The sequence below is a fragment of the Herpailurus yagouaroundi genome, unplaced genomic scaffold (assembly GCF_014898765.1).
Source record: "Herpailurus yagouaroundi ecotype Mexico unplaced genomic scaffold, PumYag 166, whole genome shotgun sequence".
In the NCBI taxonomy this organism is placed as follows: Eukaryota; Metazoa; Chordata; class Mammalia; order Carnivora; family Felidae; genus Herpailurus; species Herpailurus yagouaroundi.
The window spans coordinates 12,032,023-12,055,317 of NW_024412407.1; the positions used below are offsets into that span (position 1 = coordinate 12,032,023).

At 36.2% G+C, this 23,295-nt stretch overlaps 1 protein-coding gene across 18 annotated transcripts in view; it reads left to right on the top strand.

The window, feature by feature from the left end:
• Nucleotides 1-23,295, top strand: part of YAF2 (YY1 associated factor 2) — a 76,458-nt gene that overhangs the window by 1,650 nt on the left and 51,513 nt on the right. For 15 of the 18 annotated variants that reach the window (XR_005794461.1, XR_005794465.1, XR_005794463.1 and 12 more), the window contains one exon: nt 98-223. Coding sequence is in view for 6 of the 18 variants with exons in the window: in XM_040488413.1 (XP_040344347.1) it covers nt 98-223 (126 nt within the window). In the remaining 12 variants the exon portion in view is untranslated. Of the gene's footprint in view, nt 1-97; nt 224-1,847; nt 2,231-23,295 lie in introns of those variants that run through there. The other 3 variants (XR_005794471.1, XR_005794470.1, XM_040488419.1) reach the window with 2 other exon arrangements.

The window sequence follows — 23,295 nt, forward strand, 5'->3', positions numbered from 1 at the left end:
GGGCGGGGGGCGGGGCGGGGGCGGCCGCGGGGCCCGGGCGCCGGGCGCGGCCTGCTGGTGACCCCGCGCCGCGTCGTGTCCGGGTTGTGTCCTGCAGGCCGAAGCGGCAGCCGAAGCCGTCCTCGGATGAGGGTTACTGGGACTGTAGCGTCTGCACCTTCCGGAACAGCGCCGAGGCCTTCAAGTGCATGATGTGCGATGTGCGGAAGGGCACCTCCACCCGGTGAGTCCCGGGCCTGCCCCGCGCGCCGTGGGGCGCCCGGGTTGCGGCGCAGAGGACGCCCCTGCGGCTGCCGACCCCTCGCGTGACACTCGCAGACCCCGCGGGAGGAGGCGAGACTGAGGTGGTGGCCGCTATAGGAATTGGGTCAGATTGATTGCGACCCTTGCTATGGTTTGCGGTGAGGGGTAATTGAAGAGGCTGTAACGTTATATGCTGCCAAGAGAGAATAAATTATTTAAGGGAGGCATTAGCAACTGCGATTTAATTCGTATCGCTGGGTGTAATGCCCCCCCCCTCCCCCCGCCTAGTCTGGGTATACTAATGTTGGCTGCATTGTTGTGTTAGTGTGTTGGAATCAAAGAAAAGCCATGAAATCCTCTGTAGGAGCAAAAGATGGAATTTAATTTCATTCCTCAAAAAAAAAAAAAAATAAAAGTATCTGATTATAGAATACACAATAGGTTAAACTTCCTTTTTTATTTAGAGTCTGGAAAGGTTAGATCAAGGTTTTGCTTAGTATGTTTATTCTAATTCTCTAATATTTTATAAATAGTTGGAGGTGAGCCCAGTCACAGGGACACATTTTTACTGAAAGTATCTGAATATTTTTAGTTTGATTAAATGGCAATCTATTAGACTCTACAAATGAGATAAAATGATCTCTGCCTATTTTCAGTCTTTATTTTATTGTAGTCTTACAGTATAATAACTCAGTCTTTCAAAAAACCACTTAAGTGAATTAAGTGGATAAAGAAAGTCATACAGGAAATTCAAAGTCTGACATTGTTGATCTGCCAACACTTAGAGTTCCTTTGCCTTTGTAGCAAGATAGTCTTTGAATTTATTATAATCATGTGAGTTATAGCCTAATATTTAGATACCATGTATTTTGATATTACAAAGTCTGTTAGAAACTAAATTATCACAAGAGTATAAGTATACTAATGTGATATACTGTTGTTTTAAAGACCTCTATAGTGACATTAGATTTATGTATTCTGTAGAAGTTAAATTTCTGAAAATTAGATACTAGATTTTTGAATGCCATTTATAACAACTTACTAAAATTTTAAAATGTAGAGACAGATAGTTGGCAATAACTTAAAAGTTTATGATTTGCTTTGTGAAGCTAGCTGCTTCTGACATGTCTTTCTGTGAATCATAATATGCGTTTTGTATATTGTCATTTACATTGGATAAAATGTATTGAGCATTTTTCATGATATCCTTTAAAAAGCAAACTTTCAAACATCTAAATTCAAGGGGATGTAACAGACCATTCTGAAAAGTAAAAAAGCACTTACTTGCTAAAGTAAATGTGGCAACAATTTTTGGACCCGTGATTTAAGTATTTGAAAAGCAGAGTATCTTTATGTCTTTGTATTAGGTTGGATTTGGTTTAGAATATATATTTGTATATCTGTGTTAATGCTTTGTACTTCTTAAAACACTCAAGCAGTTTTTAGAAAATGTGGTTTTTGGAGGCAGGAACTTTAAAGTGGAGACATTTATTATAATCTTAATCTCTGGTACGATATTGTTGCTTTTTGTTGTTCCCTCTCTATTTTCTTGTAGCCATTAGAAAAAATACTGAAACTAGAAGAGCCTATATGTTTATTTGCAGGGACAGCAAGGAAGGGGGGAAGCTGTTGTCCTACTCCACAGCCAGTCTTGGGGTTAGAGGAACCCTGAGAAATAGAGTAGGTGGTGGCAGCTCAGAAGAGAAGAAACAGGCTGAATACCTGGCACCTGGAAGAAGAAGGAATATAGTGCACAGGGGAGTTGGCCCAGGACAGAGAAGTGGGCCTAGTTTAAAAGAGGCTTGAGGCCCACAAGGGGGCCCCTGATATTTTTTACCAGTACATCTGAGCTCTTGTAGATCCAATTTTTAGTGGTGGAAACATTACTTGAGGAGGACTCAGAGAAGCATTGTCATTTGGATTGAAACTGAAGAGGCTCTGGGCAACTCACCAGAAGTCTAAGGGACACTCTGTTCCTAAAAGTAAGTGTTCTACACTACGACCCTCTCAGCTTCTTCCTTCCTCTCTCTGAATTGTATCTTCTCTTTTGATTTTGGCCCTAAATTAAATCTAAGAGCTCTAATTTCTCTGTTACCTGTTATTTTCCAACCACTTTCTGAAATTCAGAGTGGAATCCCCGTTTGGATAGAACAGTGGAACAGGGAATTGTTAATAGGGCAGATATTGATTGCACCACAAAATACTTCCCTCTCTGGTAATGTTAGAAAAACAGGATTAAAGGGTTGCAGAACACTAGAGAGAAGTAGAAGTTTCAGGAGTTGGAAGAAATAATTCTCTACAACTGACATGTTAATTAGCACTTAGGGTAATTTCGGGGTAAGGTTGGCGATTATCAAAGCAGGGACTGGATAGCAGCAGAGCTGAAGATGCAGTTTGCTAATGACTTGTCTGCGTGACTGACCTACGGGACTTGAATTGCTTGGGTCAGACTGACCTTTGAACTGATTCTGTCTCGAAGTCGCCAAATGTGAGGCCAAGTCTAAGGCATTCCAGACATTTGAAAAGTCTTTTTTTTTCTTTAAACCTCCAGAGAAGGCGGAGCCCATGGTCTCCCTCCAGAGTCTTTACTGACAATTTTATCTTTTAAGATTCTGAGTTCAAATCTTTTATATTTCAACAGAAGACCCAATGTCTTTGGCTATATCCTTGGTAGGTCACGTTTTTCTGCAGAATAACTATGCAGTGAAATGAGGTTATAATCATAGTAGTATTTTAAAATGAAACATGATGTGAAGTAGCTTTAGTTCCTAAATTTTGATCAGTTATAGTCTTTAAATTTATGCCATTTCTGTGTTTGGATTTTGGTTTTGTGCTTGCTGACCTTAATTAGTTTAAATTTGATAAATCTCTTTTTTTTATCCAGAATCTAAATAACTAGATAGTTCAAACACTTGAAGTTTTCTGCGTTGTACTTTTGTGAGAGAAGCAGTGATAAATGTCAAACTGACAGGAAACATTTAAAAAAGAAAAAGTTGTGGTGACAAATTACTATGAAAGGCACTAAACAGTCTCCTTCATCTTTATATCTTCATCATCAAGTACTTATAAGGCAATAAGTGTCTCACATATAAACCTAAGAAACTTTAAGAAATTAAGAACCAATCTAAAGCATCAGAGAAAGTGAAATATTTAGTATAGTGTGTTAAGGGTAGTGCAGTCAGTGTATGATGATTGAGTTAGAGTAGTATCTTCTTGCCACTTCATATAGGAGTGGAAATCACTGCCTAACTCAGGTGGCACATACTAAAAAATGAGAATGATAGAGCTATTTGTTTTGATTTTGAAGTGTGACCTAAATGAAAGCATATAAAACACCCAAGTCCATAGCAAACTTTTAGGTAGAATTTAAAGTATAACAGGTAATGTTATATTTTCTCAGGATAAGTTGTAATAGCTCTCTTAACGTTTTTGAGAGATGTTATCTTATGGAACAATGAAAAAGATTTTAGAAAGAAGAAAGAGTTGTACTAGGTTTCTGGTGACCTGTGTTCTTAACTCATTTCAACTACTTTGACGTTCAGCAGTGTTTACTGAGCGTCTCATTTTATATAAGGGCTGCGCTAGGTATTTCTGAACGCAGTAATATGGTCAGGATCTGACTGTTATTAAAAAGATTAATTATTTCAGCTTCTATAAAATGGAAGTAAATTGCTATGATTTATATTCTGAAGAAATCTAAAATAAACCCCAATTATCTGATAAAAATCTTTTCAGTATTGTTGTCATATTTGCTTTCTGTCTTCTAATTTGAAATTTGTCACAGATTCTACTACTCTTGGTGTAGGAATGGGAGAAAAAAATTGAGGAACATAAAAGTCAGTTCATTTTTCAGAAATTCAGAGTTCCCAAGCCTCCCTACCTGTCTGAGGAGCCTTTCCAGCTACCACTGAGTTCTTATTCAGAGAGACTCCTTATTCTAGGAGGTTGGTTGGTTGGTTTTCCTCCTTTATATCTTGGGTTAGAGTACTCAAGGGGCTTCATTGTTTACAAGGAAATTCTTAAAGTGATTAGTGTTTGGATAATTTAGAGTAGTGGTTTTCAGAGTGTGATCTGAATAACCCTGGGGGGGGGTCCCTGAGACCCTTTAAGGGACTCTGTGAGGTCCAAACTATTTTCACAGTCATATTAAGATGTTATTTGTCTTTTTTGCTGTATTAACCCTTGCGGTGGTGGTACAGAGGCAAGGATGGGTAAAACTGCTGGACTCTTAGCATGAATCAAAGCAGTGGCACCAAGTTGCTATCTGTATTCATCGTAATCTTCACTACCATGCGTGTGAAGTAAAAACAATGCCAGTTTCACTTAAGCATATATTTCCTTGATGAAGCAGTAAAAGTTACGAATTTTAGGAAGTCTCATGTCTTTTTTAACGTATTTGATGAACTGGGAAGTAAAGTAAAGCCCTTCTGGTGCATACTTAGAATACATTGGTTGATTCAGGGGAAAGCATTTTTGTAGTTATTTAATTTGCAAGCAGAACTAGCTGCTTTTTTCATGGAGGATCGTTTTTACTTGAAAGAATGCTTGGCAAACTGTGGTTATTCAGACTTGGATATGTAGCATCTATTTTCTCCAAAATGAACACAGTGAGTTTGTCACTTCAAGGAAGACAATTGATAGTGTTTGTTGCCAATGATAAAAATTGAGCTTTCAAGTGAAAATTAGAATTTTTGAAAACATGTAACCACTGTTGATCCCAGTACTTTAAGGATGAAATCAGGTGGTGATACTAACGAATGTAACTTCTGATAATTTATCATGAAATTTGTTGATGTTTGGAAGATCTGTGTAAGTCAGTGAACTAGTATATTCAGATAACCAATGTGTGGTGTTACAAAACCATGCATAGATAATCCATTTAAAGTACAAAAGAAACCAATGGATTTTAAAGGACTACGCTGAAAACTTTGTTGATACAGTTTTAGATATCACATGCAACTAACCTTTGAGAAATAACTACTTGTGTTTTTATGTAGTATCAAAGAAGAATATCTATAATTATCTGAAAAGGCTATTAATATTAAACTACTCCTCCCTTTTCAACTATATATTTGTGGGAGTCCACATTTCCTTCATATTCTTGAACTAAACCAACATACTGCAACAAATTGAATGCAGAAGTAGATATGACGACCCAGATGTCTTCTGTTAAGCCAGATATTAGAGGTTTTGCAAAAATATGCAAGTGCTACTCTTCACACAAAATTACTTTTGATTTGAAAAATACAGGTTTTAAAAGTATTTATATGAAAATGTGATCTGCTTTATTTTTTAAATGAACTAACATACATTTAAATTTTAGCTGTTTTTATTTCTAATATAGCAATTTATTTCTTGCTAGGTAAGACTTACATAAACAAAAGCTCTTTTAACTTTGAGAGGATAAGAGAGCCAGAGACCAAAAAGTTTATGAACTGCTGGTGTAAGGTTTTACTAGCATGGGTTTCCACATCCCACAGATTTACTTCAGCAGGCATTCTTTTCCTTTCATTTATCCTTTGTTGAGTAAGATCTCTCTGATAACCTAGTGACCTACTTGTTAAACTCAGTGGCCTAATCTTTTCTTTCCATGTCACCTCCATAGTATTTGATGTTGGTAGCCTTTTTTTTTTTTAATTGAAATTCTCCCTTTTTGATGTCTCTAACACATTTTTTCTCTGGTTTTTCTTGTACATCTTTGAAATCAATTTCTGCCTACTGAAACCTGGCTTCTTCTCTATATACTTTACTTTGTGTGTGGCATGCCCTTTCTGGAATCTAAGCCAGAAACTATCATTGTCTCAACTTTGATCTAACTTCTCGTCGTTCTTCATGTCCAGTCTTTGAATTGTCTCTAAAATCTGTCCTTTTTCCAGTTTATGTCACTATAGTTTAGAAGCCCATGTCTTTTCTCTCATGAATTATGACAAATTGGTCTGTTCTCCCTAATGCTGCTAACATTATTTCAGTATGTTTTTTAAAACATAAAAATTAAGACCTCTCCAGTGTATAAAGTCCTGTTTATTGAATAAAGGTTGAGCTCCCGAGCATGGTATACAAGGTTGTAATATCTGTCATTGATGTGCTTTTCTAGCTTCATTTCCTGCTGCGTATCCCAACCAATCTTATGCTGCATCAGCACTTAAGTATTTTCATCAGATGGTGCTTCTTAAAAGAAACCCTCTGGGAGAAAACCTCTGGGATTATAACCTCCTCATCCCAAATATTTTATTGTTTAGTCTATCTATGTAAATGCATATGTAATTATCTCTAGAAAATCATCATATTGTGGTAGTATTGTCTACGTGTTTATCTACCCTTCTGGGCAGTCATACCCTTTGTTGTATCCTCCAAAGCCAGTAAAGTATTTGGAACATTTTAGGCATTTAAACTTTTTCAGCTAACATTCCTTTAAATTTTACTATTGCTGTTTAACAACTGGCATCACTTTTCCAATAATTTTTTTAAAAATTTAAGTTTTTTTATTTTGGAGAGGGGGGGAGAGAGAGAGAGAGAGGGAGAGAGGGAGAGGGAGGGAGGGAGGGAGGGAGAGAGAGAGAGAGAGAGAGAGAGAGAGAGAGAGAGAGAGAGAGAGAGAATGAATCCCAAGCAGGCTCCTCAGTACAGGCCTGTTGCAGGGCTCAATCTCATGACCATGAGATCAGGACCTGAGCCGATATCAAGAGTTGGATGCTTAATTGACTGAGCCACCCAGGTGCCCTTAATAACTTTTTTTTTAGTTTCTTTTTTTATTTTAAGTAACTTCTACACCCAAACATGGGGCTTGAACTCATGACCCAGAGATCAAGAGTCGTATGTAGAACAAGTGTGCATTCAGGGGAGGGGCAGAGAGAGAGGGAGAGAGAAAGAATCCCAAGCAGGCTTGGCACTGTCAGCACAGAGTCTGACGTGGGGGGTTCAAACTCATGAACCGTGAGATCATGACCTGAGCTAAAGTCAGACGCTTAACTGACTGAGCCACCCAGGCATCCCGTCCCCCAAAACTTTTAAGCCTATGCTTGTAAAAATATTATCAGACTATTTTGTCCATAATTTGTAGGTACATATTTTAGCATTAATTTTTAAAATTTTTTTCACAGTTTTGTATTTTGAAGCTGTTACTTGATTAAAAGCAGTTATTACAGTTAGATTAGTAACTGAGATAAGTGACCCCTGAGTCTTCATACCTTTCTTTGTCTTTAAACACGGAAATAATATTTTTATAATATAGTAATGTTATAACAAAATATGTAGTTATTTTGAAAATTAAGAACATAAAGAATTTTGTGCATCTCATATTTTTTATTATGTTTGTTCTTGTCTTATACTTAAAAACACGTATGTGTGCAAGTAAAATTATAATTTGCCCCTCAATTTTGAAGCATTTTTAGCTTTATTTTTTTTTTGACATGTAACAATATATTTTTTAATTGACATGTAACAATATATTAGTTTCATATTTCCAGAATGATAATGTACCTTACATTATATTATACCTTGGCGTTTTTACAGTACAACTTTGGAGGGTTGTTTGTTATCTCACTACCACTTATTTTAGGTCTTGTTATTCAGATTATTGAAATTTGCATGGTATAACTAAAAATGAGAATTACTTCTTTTTAAAAAAAAATTTTTTTTTTTAACATTTATTTGTTTTTGAAAGACAGAGAGAGACAGAGCGTGAGCAGGAGAGGGGCAGAGAGAGAGGGAGACACAGAATCCAAAGCAGGCTCCAGGCTCTGAGCTGTCAGCACAGAGCCTGACGCCGGGCTCGAACTCACAGATTCAGAGATTATGACCTGAGCTGAAGTTGGACACCTAACTGACTGAGCCACCCAGGTGCCCCAAATGAGAATTATTTCTTGACTAAAGTAAACTAAAATCAAGAAAAAGTACAGCATATAATGAAATATATTTAAGTTCTCTTTTGAGTGTTTTTTAAAGTTAGTTGACATTGAGGGTCTATCAAAAACTAGAATATACTAAACATAGATTTGTGGTATTTGAGATTGTTTAATTGAAAACTAGTTTAGAATTCAGATTTTGCATTTATTTGAATTTACTGGTACAATTAATGGAACAAATTAAATTTATAATTAATGTGGAGCTAATTTTTACTTTATGGTTGAGATAGTATTGTTTTGTCTATGAACTTGTTACTTTAAAGATAGATCAATTATATACATTATTAGACACCTATACAACTATAGAAATTAGGCAGACATTAAAGACATAATGGAATTTTCCCTCATCTTGTGCTTCCAGTTGTCTATTTCCAGTTGTTCGGAGTCAGACTAACAGGGGTAGTTGCTGATATTTTTCTACAATTCTGTTATCATTTGGCCTACCTGGTTAACTGCTTATTCTTCCAAACCTAGTTTGTGTATCTGTTGGCTGTGACATTCTCCTTGACCAATCTCAAACATGCCTTCCTTCGTGTGTCTTTTGTGCATACCTCTGATTGTGATCTTCATCTAGCTTCAGCATTTCCTCATAAATCTGGGGTTGATTTGTGTCTTTTTCGTGAAGCTGAGTATTCTTTCTCAGAGGATGAATATTCCAGAGGATGAGTAACTGGTTAAAGTCATGAGAGTAGCTGTTTTCTGGTTTTAGAATCTAAATGGTGCCTCAGTTTGTGATGCTTACCTTTGTTATATCATTTAGCATATGGTAATTCTGCTACCTGTATGCATTTACTCTCTTGTTATCAAGAAACTCCCTTGAGTTTCTTAAGGGAAATGGGAGCTTTTCATTACCTTTTTCAAAGATGCTTGACAAAGTGCCTGGGAAGTAATGGGTGTCCAATGAAAGTTTGTTGAAAGAGGAATATACGTATTAGAAAGGAAAAGTTATTGGTTTGTTTTTTTTAAACTCTATAAGCTTTGAAGAAGTTGGAATTTTGATACAGGTTGTAGAAGTCATTATTTGGAGAAGAACCCACATGTGTACATGTTTGAAGTATCAGAAATATATGGTAGTGAACAAAATTCTAGAATTCGGTATATGCTTAATGAACACATACCATATGCCAGGAATTATGCTAGGACTGTAGAATTATAGATTAGACCCAATTCCAGTCTGTGAGGGTTTGAATTCTAGCAAAGATAGATAAATGATATTTGCTAATGAGTAAACAAAAGAAGGAATGTACAATTAATTTTCCAGAATAGTCCTACTTTTTGGAGAAGTCCTATGCTCAAATCAAGAATGAAATCAGTTATTGGTGTAGTCATTACTAGTCAAGCACTTTTGGTAAAGTGTGTTCTAACATCATGGACAATTTCCAATTTGGTTAGTTTTCTCAAGAAATTTCAGCCAAATGAAACTGCCATGTCACTGCTAAGTAAAACCCTCTCCTTTTCTCTGTGTATATGTCTATGTGTATGCGTGTATAAATAATGTATATTTTTAAAAGAAACTGCTGTTTTTCAGATGATAGTTGTTATATAATTGAAGTAAGGTTTCAGAGGACTAAAATTATTTGCCTTTGAGAAGTTTACATAGCATGGTACAGGTTATTAAATTTATATGTATGTAATAATACCAGAAACAATTTTTTTGAGAATAAAATAATTTTATAATGGGACTGCATTACTGAATTTAACATCTGTTTATTCACCTATATTACTGATTATATTGGCAGTGATCTTCAGTATGCTACTTGGGTATTTTTTTTTTTTTAAAGCATTGTTGAGAAGATTAAATGGTGGCCATTACTGTTAAAGTATATGTTTGAAAGAATATTTATAACATATTGCTACAAAATTAATTTTGTTATTGGTGGTTTCAGTAAAAGCAGTATCTTTGAATTATTTATCATTCATATACTAATTTTCTGTGTTCAGAATGCTTTCCTATATATCTTTACATTTGTTCATCAAACCACCCTACATGAGGAGGCCAAGATGGTCATCCAATCACAGATTTAGTGTTAGAGCCTAGATTGAAATCCAGGTTGACTGCTGGTTGATCTTTTCATTCTTTTGTGTCTGATAAAGAAGTTTATAAAACTGTACTATTTGAGTGAAAGATTTCTTTGCATATTCTTCTTTTCTTCTGAGGTGTTAGAGAGCCAGTATATTTTGGTAGAAAAATTAGCATTTTGTGGGATATCAAGTTTTCATTCAAGGATTTAATGAAACAGGTGTTTGAGATTTTTTTAAGACACATTTTCCTTTATCTTTGATAGTTAGTAATTTTAGGGTATTGCAAGTATGTAAAATACATTGTGATTTGATTTAACGAATATTTACTAAATATCTACAATGCTTTGTTCATTGGCTTTCATGCATGTTAAAATCTCTACCGTTTGTTATATGATCTGTGATTGATAATCTGTTTCAGAAGATTGAGTAGGCACTCCATTTTGCAGTATTGTTTATTATGGGAAATTACAGAATTACCTGGAATTTTAGAGTTGGAAGGAACCTTTCAAACCTTCCATGAGGTTTAGTAATTTCCTGAGACTGGTGAGTTTTTATTACTTGAAACCTTGATAATAGAGGGATAAGATTGTCTTCATAGGAAAGGTCTTAAGAGGTTTGGGGTAGAAATATTGGTATTAAAACTTTCGAAATAGGTTGAGGCCACCATTGTTTGCAAATCCTTCTTGTTTGGGATTTTCAGCTCAGTTCTTGTTGCTATACTGAGAACTGCCAGGTAAAACAGAGCAATCTGCTAGGTGAGATCTTTTCTATTTGTTGGAACTCATGGCTCTAGCCTAGTATCCTCCTGACAGGTAAGAAAACAGGCCTGGAAAGATTGTGACTTGTTTAAAGTCAGTAGCTGGTTCATTTAATGTCAGATTCAGATACTTGGATTTTCCCGTCCCTATTACCTTGCTGTGGTAACATTTAAATTTGCTACCGAGTATGGAAACCAATTTGACAATAAATTTCATATATTAAAAAATAAATAAATAAATAAAAATAAATTTGCTACCGAGTAACTTCTTAAGGATTTCTTCTTGTAAATTTGGTATACATAGATCTAGCGCTGTATATCTTGATAATTTCTAACGTTAAACCTACTACTTATAACTAATATAAAAATTTTTTTAATTAAGTAATTTTTTTTGATGTTTGTTTTTGAAGGAGAGAGAGACAGAGCGTGAGGGGATAGGGGCAGAGAGAGAGAGGGAGATACAGGATCCAAAGCCGACTCCAGGCTCTGAGCTGTCAGCACAGAGCCTGATGCGGGGCTTGAACCTGTAAACCACGAGATCATGACCTGAGCCGAAGCTGGAGGCCTAACCAACTGAGCCACCGAGGCACCCCACTAATATAAGAATTTTATGTTAAAACTGGGCTAGCAGTGTAATGCATGAAGAACAAAATGACAGTCAATTATTTCCCCCATGTTAACTCTGTTATTTTTGACATGTAATTGTTAACAAACTTCATATTGATATATTTTTTAATATTTATTTATTTTGACAGAGAGTGTAAGCAAGGGAGGGACAGAGAGAGAGGGGGAGAGAGAATCCCAAGCAGGCCCTCCACTGTCAGTGCAGCGCCAGATGCGTGGCTTGAACTCCAAACCTTGAGATCATGACCTGAGCTGAAATTAAGAGTTGGACGCTTAACCAACTGAGCCACCTAGCTGCCCCTTGATATCTCTTATAGTAACATTTTTTTGTGCTTTATATTCTGACTTTGATATCATAATATTTCTTAGAGGAAAAATCCCAGTAAATATTATTTCCCTTTTGGGGGGGGACACAAATATTAAGAATCATTAATAGTATAATTAATAACCAATTTGTATGTGTGTATATTACTATATGTGTATGATAAAAAGTTTATGCAGCTCACTGGTAATTTTTATACATGAGTTAAACCACTTCATTTTTACATGTTTTGTGATCCAGTCAGGGTTCGTTTGCACGCTGTCATACTTTATAGGATGATCTGGGACGATCAACTTAACAAAAGCAGCAGGTAGGTAATATTAGATGCCAAAGAAGTATTTGTTTAAGAAGTAGAACTCTAAGGGGATGCCTGGGTGGCTCAGTTAGGTAAGTGGTCGACTCTTGATTTCAGCTCAGGTCATGATCTCAGTTTGTGAGATCTAGCCCCAAGTGGGACTCAGCACTGTCAAGGCAGAGCCTACTTGGGATTTGCTCTCTGCCCCTCTCCTGCTCATGCTGTCTCTCTCTCTCTCTCTCCCTCTCCTTCTCGCTCTTTCTCAAGATAGATAAATATACTTTAAAAAAAAAAAAAAAAGAAGTAGAGCTCTAGGTATATTGACAGAGAAGGCAAAATTGTTTTGGTCTTCTTTGATCTGTTTCCATCCTTTTTTGCTGTTTATCTTTGTTCTCCCCAGGGCCCAAAGTCTCTTAATACTCATTTCTAGCTTGCCTTTTTTCCTTTTCCCCTAGCTTGCCTTCTTTCTCATCCTTTATTTTCTTCACTCTACCAGCAGTTCTTCCTTTACTAGAAAATCTTTATTGTTTTCTCTGTTCTGTAAATCTAAATAAAGTAATTGTTTCAAGTGTTAATAAATATCCTGAGCATGGTGGGGGCGGGGGTGGGTGGGTAGAGTTAGTTTTTTCTTAAGGAAGTAATTGGTGATAAAAATATTACATGTTCATGGAAGATACTGAAGAAATAAAAAGAGGAAAATAGGAATGCTCATCACAACATCTCTCCAGCCAGAGATCGCTGTTTCTAACGTGTGTTTCCTTTCTGTTTTTTACAAGTGGATATTAGCATTAAAAGGGGGAAGTTGAGGTGTCTCTCTCTGGAAGAATGGGAGAAAGGAGGAGACTTCTAAATCAGGAGTGTTTCTCTGACTTCCCAAGACAGCTCTCATCTTGCCTTCTCTCTGTACTCCAGTAGCCCTCACAAACACTGTTGGTAGGGAATGCTTTTGAAAACAAGCCAAGAAAGTTGGTAAAATACTGTGTATCATTATCTTCTTAGAGTTTAATAAATTGAAAGTCCTGAGAATCCTCCAAAAGAATTTGTTTTAGCTTATATAGTTGTGCAGTTCTCAGTTTTACCTGAGTGGATTTTGTTTTATTTTTTCTCTATTATAATACAGAACTCATTGGGACATTCTGTTCTGTAGGCCCTTGCTATTGAAATGTGGTCCAAAGACCAGTGGCAGAGACACCTCCTGGGAACTTGTTAGAAATGCAGAATCTCTAGGCTTCTGGCTGGCTCAGTTGGAGGAACCTGGGACTCTTGATCTCGCTTGTGAGATCAAGCCCCATGCTGGGTGTAGGGATGACTTAATCAATAAAACTTAAAAAAAAAAAATGCAGAATCTCTAGTCCCACCAAGGATTTACTGAGTTAGAATCTGCATTTTATAGATTATTCATATGCACATTAAAATTCAAGAAGCACTGCTCTGGTTTTTTTCAAGATAAGACAGTGAGGTGGGCAAGGCTCTGAGGTATTCATTCTACTTGAACTGCTTATTCCAAAGGGCTTTCCCCTTTCTTTTGGGGGTGCACGTGTGTGTGAGGCAGCATTGCATGTACGAGTGTGTATATGAGCATGCATTTGTGTACAACATGTGAGCGTGGGTTTGTCTCTGTTAATGGTGCCCCCTCTGGCCAACACTTCCCTCATGAATTCTTATGTCAAAAAATGCCGCCTCTGTTAACACATCCTCCCTCTTATTCCTGTTTCTGATATCCATACACAGCCATACATTCCTTCACCCATACAGCTCACTCAGAGCTGGCTTTGGGAAACCTGTGAAAGAGCAAGTTGCAGGGAATAAGGGAGTAAGAAAATGTTTTTGCTGGTTAGAATCAAGTAACAGGTTTCTTGGGGTAGAAATGAGCTAGCCTTCCCTCAGAAGAACACAGGGGTTTTGAATTGTGTTTGTTGGAGCCCTGAAATCTCATGAAATTATCTCAGTGACTGCCAGCAGGAACAACCAAGTGGGGCTCCATGCTCCCACACTCCACTTCAGCTACGACATCGATGCTCTTATATACTTTATTCACTAGGGTTTCTTTTAATTTATTTCCTAAAGGTGCTTTGCTATTGGAACAGTTTTTTTTGAAACCACTGCCCTGTTCCTTCCATTTAGCTTTCCACCACTTAAATTTGTCTGTTCAGCGTAGGCTGGGTTAATTGTGACTGGACTTCTTAGCCACACGTTTCAAAAGCAAGAGCTAATAATGAATTTTGTGTAGTGATGCGTAGATTAAAAAGTTTGTCCCTTGAAAAGCCTTTTCTTCCTCCCTCCATCCTTTTATCTTTCCTTTCTTCTCACCCATCTTGTTAGACACTTTGCTCTTTTTAAAAAATTTTAAGGTTTTTAAAAGTTTTTTTATGTTTATCCATTTATTTTTGAAAGAGAGAGAGAGAGGCAGAGAGAGATGAAGAGACGGAATCCTAAGTAGGCTCTGCACTGTGAGTGCAGAGCCTGACATGGGGCTCAATGTGGGGCTCGAACCCATGAACCATGAGATCATGACCTGAGCCGAAGTCGGACGTTTAACTGACTGAGCCACCCAGGTGCCCCCTTTCCTCTGTTTTCAAAGACCAAGGCTGGTAAAACCTAGAGCTATATAATCATTAATTAGTTGAGTGATGACCAGTATAATTTATAACAAGAAATATATTAAATTCATTATGTCATCAAATTATACTTTTTGGTGACGTGGATAAGGCTATTCCATTATCTATATGAATGTGGTTATCACATTTGGGTAGTATTCCTTCGCCAATTTTCCATAAACTTAGTGCCTCTGATCACATGGCATTTTCTTGTAATATTCCTTGGTAATTGACAGTTTGTGATCTTTCCATCTTCCACTTGTGTAGGACTTCATTATACATATTTTTGGTGCAGGAAAATTTATCTAGTTTTATTTTTTTGCCTACATGTTTTTTTATTTTATTCTAAAAAATACTTATTTTGAGAAAGAGCGTGTACGCATGTGGGAGGGATGGAGAGAGAGACGGAGAATCCCAGGTAGGCTCCATGCTGTAGCACAGAGTCCAATGTGGAGCTCCATCCCACAACGATGGTGAGATCATGACCTGAGCCGAATCTAGAGTTGGATGCTTAAGTGACTGAGCCGCCCAGGTGTTCCTACATGTTTGTTTTAAATTTTTAGGTGTATTCAGTATAATGGAAAGAAAAAAAAAAATTTTTTTTTTTTTTTTTTTTTTTTTTTTTTTTTTTTTTCAGTATTTCAGAGTCCCCTACAGTAGTTCCCTGTAGTATAGTGATGAAGGGTTTGGACTCTGGAGCTTGATTGTTTCGGCTTAAATATTGATCTCACCACTTACTAGCTGTGTGACCTTGTGAAAGTTAATCAACTTTTGAGTCTCAGTTTTTACATTTATAAAATGGACTTGATAATAACACCTACCTCACAGAGTTGTTGTGAGGATTAAATGAGATAAGTCTTGCAAAATCCTTGACAGTACCTGGCATATAGTAAGTCCTCAGAAAATGTTAGCTAAAACCATCAAATACATGAGTGGTGATATAATACTTGATATCCGTTAGGGGTGTAACAGTCCCTGTCGTCAAGCATGCGGGTTCAAATGTGGTAGCTGACAAAACCAGAACATAAGAATAAGGGTCTTCTATTAAAGGATAACATTTCCACAGATTATTTCAGGGATAATTTTACAATTTCATGTACCCGCCCTTTCCCCCTCCCTCCCTCTTCTCTTTCCTCTCTTCCCCTCCTTGCGTGCTGTTGGGGGTGGGGTGTGTCCCCTAGTAACCAGATGTGACTTGTCACATAAACATTTGGGGATTACCAGTGAAAGTTTTAACTTCTAAAAAGCACTTTGGTAGTGTAATAGTGGTAAGCAGTATTTATAGACTTAAGAGTTGAACAGTTAAAAACATTTTTTACTGTTTGCCATAGTTAAAAAGTAAGTCTGTTTCCAGGGTTGGATTGTCAGAAAGCATGGTCATGATCTTTTTTAGGCCACTCTGTCATCTTGTATATTATGTTGTTTTTTCTGCCTCCTACTGTTCCATCCTCCAAAATTTTCTTTTTTGGTCTTTATGATTGCTCAAGCATTATCTCTCAAGAAGCATATCTTTATCTCTAGGCCAGAATGAATGTCCTTTGAATTATTCTTGAAGCATTCTATCCAAAAATCTGGTGGTTGTAATTACATAGTGTATTGAAATCATTTTGTTTCTGTTTCTTTCTCCTTCTTAGGAGAAATCACTGTAATTGCCTTACCATTTGTCCTGGAATCCTATTTCAGCTTAAATCCCCACCTTGCCATGTACAGCCATATAACCATACAGCTTTATGGTGATGATTCAATGTGATAAATGATGTAAGGAACTTAGCATAGTTCTTAGTTAATTCATTATGATGATAATTATAAATAGTAATAAAAATTCCCAGTGCCTGTCACTGTGTCTTGCATAGATATTGGTAATGCTTAACTGCAAAGACTATCATGTATCTGATTGCCGCTTTAAGCTGTTTTCCATTTCTTGTTTTTTAAGCAATGTTTATATAATACTTCATTTTATCAGTCTGTGAGTTGGATGTATTATGTTTAATTATGCCCGTTTAACCAAAGTTACCTTCATGTGCAGCTTTTTCAGCAGTTTAAAAATGTTTTCTTTTGGGGCGCCTGGGTGGCACAGTCGGTTAAGCCTCCGACTTCAGCCAGGTCACGATCTCGCGGTCCGTGAGTTCGAGCCCTGCGTCAGGCTCTGGGCTGATGGCTCAGAGCCTGGAGCCTGTTTCCGATTCTGTGTCTCCCTCTCTCTCTGCCCCTCCCCCGTTCATGCTCTGTCTCTCTCTGTCCCCAAAATAAATAAACGTTGAAAAAAAAATTTTTTTTTTAAATAAAAATGTTTTCTTTTGCCATCAGTATAATGTAGACTTTAAACCACAACTAATAGCATTTTATTTTGTCATAATGTCATGCTTGTTTGTTAAATCTGAACTAGAGGCAGGGAAACCATTTAGTGGAAGCCATTACAATAGGTCTAGGCAAGATACAGTAGTGGCCAGAACAAGGATAATGTCAGTGGGAGACAGAAATGAATGGATTCTAGATACATTTAGGAGCAAATTGATAGGACTTGATGGATGGCCGGAGGTGGTTATGGGAGATAGGAAGTTGGGTTATAGAGAGGGAAGAATCAAGGATGAATCCCAGGATTCTGGCTCAGGTAAGCAGCTGGGTAAATGTGCTTTACACTGACAAAGGGAACAGGAAGAGGGACAGTTTTGGGGAAAGGTAGTAGTTCACTTTTAGATTTGTTGAATTTCAGGTATCTGAGGGAAATCTGAGAGGGGAGATCTGTGAGGCAGTTGGATATGTGGGGCGTGAGCTTACAAAGGAGGACAGGGCTATGAATATATACTTGATAGTCATCAAGCATACATGATTGAGTTGAAGTTATGGAAGTAGGTAAGACAGACAGATCAGGGAGTGAATAGACTGAATAGCATGAGAAAAGAGAACCCAGGACAGAAACTTGAGAAACATTACGACCTTTTTGTGTTCACCAAGATGAAATGGAGGAGAAAGAGAAATAGGCAGTAAGAAACTGGCAGAATGTAATGTTACAGAAACTGGGAAGAGATTGTTTTCAAAACGAGGGGATGTAGTGAGCCATGTCAAATGGCCGTTCTTCAGATAGAATCTTAATTTTCTCTTGCATTCTGTGTAATGTTTATTTTAACGACTGTTAAAATTTATATTTTAGGTTATAACAAGATAATCCTGCAAAGTGCTTGTATACTAAGCTTTTCATGGTAGTTACAGTAGTTCTAAATTGTATCTACAGGTTAAATAAAGGAAGTTAATATTTGTAGGTCAGGAGATGAGTAAAATTATGTTAGTAACTAACTTTCTCAAGAATGCTCTAATTATCCAGTAAAATCTATCATTAAGCCTGTGCTTTTACAGGTAGCTCCTGATTGTAGCTATAACAGTTAGTAGAATTAATATAAAAAATTGGGTCCACCTTGGTATCAAGAATTTTTTTAAGTGGTAAGTAAATGTAATAGTGTAATTGTGGGGGAGCATGTATGGTTTGAATAATCCTTTATGTTCTGTTTTTAGAAGGAATGAATCATAGCAATCTTTATTGATCATGTAACGAGGCAAATCACAGCACTTTTCATAAAACTGTTTGGTTCATAAAGTAATAGTCATCTGTGGAGTAAATTGGATTTGATGTGATTCATGATTCAGGTTTTATGACTGCTGAATAACAAAGTTATTATTTAGAATATAGGCAGTAGTTTGAAAACTGTCAGTGTTAACTTCAGACTATATTGGAATTTGTTAGAAAAATTTGCCATTGTTTTATAAAATCAGATTATACAGAAAATATGCACTTACACATTTTAGAGATGGTTATTAAGAATTGATTTGGAAACTAATGCAGGGCTTAGAGTCTGGTCAGGTTAATTTTAATATAAAAGTTGAGAAAAAGGACATAATTACAGTAAAAGTTAGACTTCATTTTCATGCTGGCATAATTGTTAGCATTGAGAGTACCATTAGCTGTTATTTTTGTATGTTAACTTGGATACTAACTATAGTTGGTGAATAAAGGATTACATATAATGCACCTGACGTTTTGGACTAGGATCAGGAAAATGTTTCCTTGTACTAGAAGCTATAAAGAGTAGATGATACTGTCTATGGAAGTATCCCATTTTAACACATGGTTTATAAAATGTGGTGCATAATTAAGGGACCTGGGGTATCTTTTAAATTAGGAAGATCACAATATTGTTGAAGATTAATTAATATGATTAAGGTATTCTTAGGAAGAATGAGTAGATATAAAATGTTGTGAAAGAAAAAGTACACAGCATTATGTCACTGGGCAATTGGTTAATATTTAGCATAGTAGAAAAGGTGGTAGGAAGTGAGGGATGCTATTTGACAGCCAGTAGAGTAATATTTTATTCTGGGGGTTGTGGTAACGTAGACTTCTTTATATCTAAATTAATTAGTTCTTAACATCATTCAGTTAAAAAAAAAAAAAGCTTGCAGACACAGCAACCAGTTTCAGGGCTGCTGCGCACTTAGACAAATTGTAATTTTGTATAACAAATTACCTCAAAATTTACTGTCTGAAAATAATAAACATTTATTACCTTATCCTCCTTTCTGAGTCAAGAATTTAGAAGCAGCTTATCAGGTGATTCGGGCTGCTCAGGGTCTCAGGCTCAAATGAGGGAGGATCCATTTTCAGGTTCACTCATGTGGTTGTCAGCAGGCCTTAGAATACCTGCTACCAAGTACTCACATGGCTGTCGACAGGCCTCAGGACTCTGGCTGTTGGCCAGAGACATCAGTTTCTTGGCCACATGGGCCCCTCCATGGGGCTGTTCACAATATGGCACCTTGTTTACTCCAAAACAAGGTATCAGAGAGAGCCCCCAAAAGAAGCCAGTCTTTTTATAACCTAATATTGGGAGTGATATCCCATTACTTCTGCCACATTCTCTTCCTGAGAAATCAGTCACTAAATCCAGCCTATATTCTGGGGGAGGAGATTACAGAAGGGCTTGCATACCAGGAGGTTGGTTGGATCATTGTGGGCAGTCTTAGAGGTTACCCACCACGCTATCCTTTAAAGTTTAAATTTTTTGTTGTTGTTGCAGAATTCTTTCTTGGAAGGAAAAGATAGGGGGGAAATTCAAAATATAAGATAAATAAATGAGAAATTATTTTGTCCAAAGCAGGGGTTCTAGGGAGATAGATCTTACCTGCTACCATCCTTCCCCTTTAGCTTCCAAACAATTTGAATATTAGTATTTTCACCATCAAATGTCAGTCAATAACATGAATATATGCTGTTTTTCTCATGTTTTCGTTTTAGAATTTGTCAACAGTTGTAAAATTCTAGCTTATAAAAATCAGGTATTGGGACATGGAAAACAATTTGTGTAAATGTTTCTGGCAACTTGTAAAGTTGAGGAACTTCCTTTACTAAAGTAAATCTAATGTAAAGCCTGGTTTTATAGTATTAGCAGATATAGTTTTTAAGTTAATCTGATAGTGATAGTGATTTATTTACTAATTGCTGCCTGGAATGTTTTATTAACTATTTCCAAATTATATGCATTTTTAAAAAATCGCAAGTGTATAGTGGTATTTGGAATTGAGTTTTGATATTAACATGTTCTTACAGCTTTTATGTTGTAATTGGTGATTCCTAATCAGTAACATAAATTACTTATTTTCTTTATCTTGCAGTATAAACAATCTAGTTCAGGGGTGCCTGCGTGGCTCAGTCAGTTAAGTGTCCGACTTTGGCTCAGATCATGATCTCATGGTTTGTGAGTTTGAGCCCCGCGTTGGGCTCTCTGCTGATAGCTCAGAGCCTGGAGCCTCCTTCGGATTCTGTGGCTTCTTCTCTTTCTCTCTCTCATTCTCTATCTCTCAAAAATAAACATTAAAAAACATATATAGTTTCAAAATAATAGTACTGAAATTATTATAAACAAATCTTTAAGTTTAGAATTTATTTATGTAGTTTTCTTATGTAGACTATATCCCTCTAAAGGTGTATAAAATCACTTGAAAACCATTTCTGGATGATTATGTCAACAGTTTGATGTATAGAGTTAGATTCTGGGCATTGGGTCTAAATGCTTTATTTAGCATTTAGCATTTAGCATTAACTTAATTCCCAATACTGCCCTGTGAACTAGGTTTTGTTGTTATCCTTATTTTGTAGATGACTAGAGTTCTTGCCATTTAGATTTTAAATTAATTATATTAATGAGAAAATAGTATTGTTTTTGTTTCTCTGTGGATTAGTGGGAAATGGTGGATTAAATGAGGGAAAGGACACTATATGTTAACTAACTTGGATATAAACTAAAAAAAATAAAAACGAAAGTTAAGAACTGAGGAAAAGGAAATTTTGATTAGGAAATGGGTGGTATTTATAATTTGGGGACCCTGAGGACAGTGTATCATGGACTGAAAAGGGAGAAAAGTCCTAATGGACTCAATTCAAATATAAACACATACGCCCCAATGTTTGTTTACATATGAAACATCAGTAGTGTCACTTAAATATGCATGAATATGTGTATAATGTTAAATTTCATTATGCTGTTATAGGATTCCAAGTCCAGGATTTATGGTAAATAACTTCCCACAACCATAATAATTTCCATAAGAATTTTAAATCTTAATTGAAAATTAGAAAATAAGATACATGGAATCATCAAAACCAGTTGTAATTTAAATTGCTTCTAGCTAAAATATAATGTCCGAACCAGGGGGTAGTAGTGGAACTGAAAGTTAGCTACCATATTTTTTTCTAAGCAGTTTTTTCACAAGTTTAGATTGATTTTATGGAGATTTTTCATTACTGAAATACTTGATTTGATTCTTAATTACTAAGGAGTACCTTTTTGTGAATGAGTGTTGTAATTATTAGGGCTTACTACACAAGATAGTTTTGAATAGAGCATCCTAATTTCTGGAAGTACTTTTCTAAGCTATTCTGATAAAATCTGTCTTAGTTGAGGTAATGGCATGATAACAACAAATAGCTTTCAGTCTGGTCTCTAAGTGACCCTTTTGGTTACTTTAAAATATTTTCAAGATATTTTAATTCTCTTAAATTAGTTTAAAAATGCAGTTGGTGGGGCGCCTGGGTGGCGCAGTTGGTTAAGCGTCTGACTTCAGCCAGGTCACGATCTCGCGGTCCGTGAGTTCGAGCCCCGCGTCAGGCTCTGGGCTGATGGCTCGGAGCCTGGAGCCTGTTTCCGATTCTGTGTCTCCCTCTCTCTCTGCCCCTCCCCCGCTCATGCTCTGTCTCTCTCTGTCCCAAAAATAAATAAATGTTGAAAAAAAAAATAAAAAAAAAAAAATAAAAAAAAATAAAAATGCAGTTGGTTCTATTTTAAATTCATGAGTCTAAATTTGTTATAAATAAAAACTGGGAATTATTATTTAGTTCTTAGTGATACTTTTTATCCTAGATGATGCCAAAAGTTTGAAATATTTGGATTATTGCACCTGTATCTACTTTATTAATCCAAACATGTAGGACCTTTATGCCAGGTACTGTTCAGGTACTAGAAGTTAACTAGGAATCTGGAAAACTTAAGTAGAGGACCCTTTGGTATTCATCTCTGTATTACAGTTAGAAATGGAGGTCTGTGTAGTACCCTGTTTGTATGAATGGGTCATTTAAAAACAAATGCATTAAACTATTTTTTAAAACTCAGATTTATTTTAAAAAGTATATAATTTATATACAAGACAATTTATATCTTCAAATTAAGTAACAATCTAGCAAAAATCTTGACGTGTGCTGTTGACTTATACCAAATGCAAACATTCCATCATAACAAGAGATGTAATATTTTCATCAGAATTACGTGTTCAACTTATTTTTGTTGAATGATAAGTTTATACACCATTTTATCCTATTTTATTTTTAAAATATTTTTATTTTATTTTGTTATGGGGAGGGGGCGGGCAAAGGGAGAGGGGGATAGAGAATCCCAAGCAGGCTCCATGCCCAGCGCAGAGCCTGATATGGGGCTCCATCTCACAACCATGAGATCATGACCTGAGCCGAAATCAAGAGTTGGATGCTTAACCACTGAGCCACCCAGGCGCCTCTTAATCCTATTCACTTTTAAAACAGAGAAAAACTATACATTATCTTTGTTTCTATAGAATTAAGAAACAAAAACTTTGTTTCTTGAGGGCAGAAGATGATTATTTAGCAGCATAATGGTAAGAGGGAGGAGTATTACTAAAATGTATCTCTATCTTCAACAGAAACTAGTGTTTACCTGATTAATATGTATTGAATTAAAGGTAATAGAATATTTTCATGTGAACTTCAAAATAAAGTTCTGTTGAGAAGACCTTTTTTTAGAAGTCAGTTTTTTGTTGGTTTTTGTTTTTAATGACAGGACCATTTTTAGACAATTATTTTAAAAGTATAACAGTTAAAACTATGATTTCTACTTTGTGCACATATTTAAATGAAAATCAGCATTCTTATCAGTGGTCTGGCATACTTCTATATGTGTGTGTGGCTGGTTTCTTATTGGTGGTAAGTGGCTATTTTAAGAACTTAGAAAAGG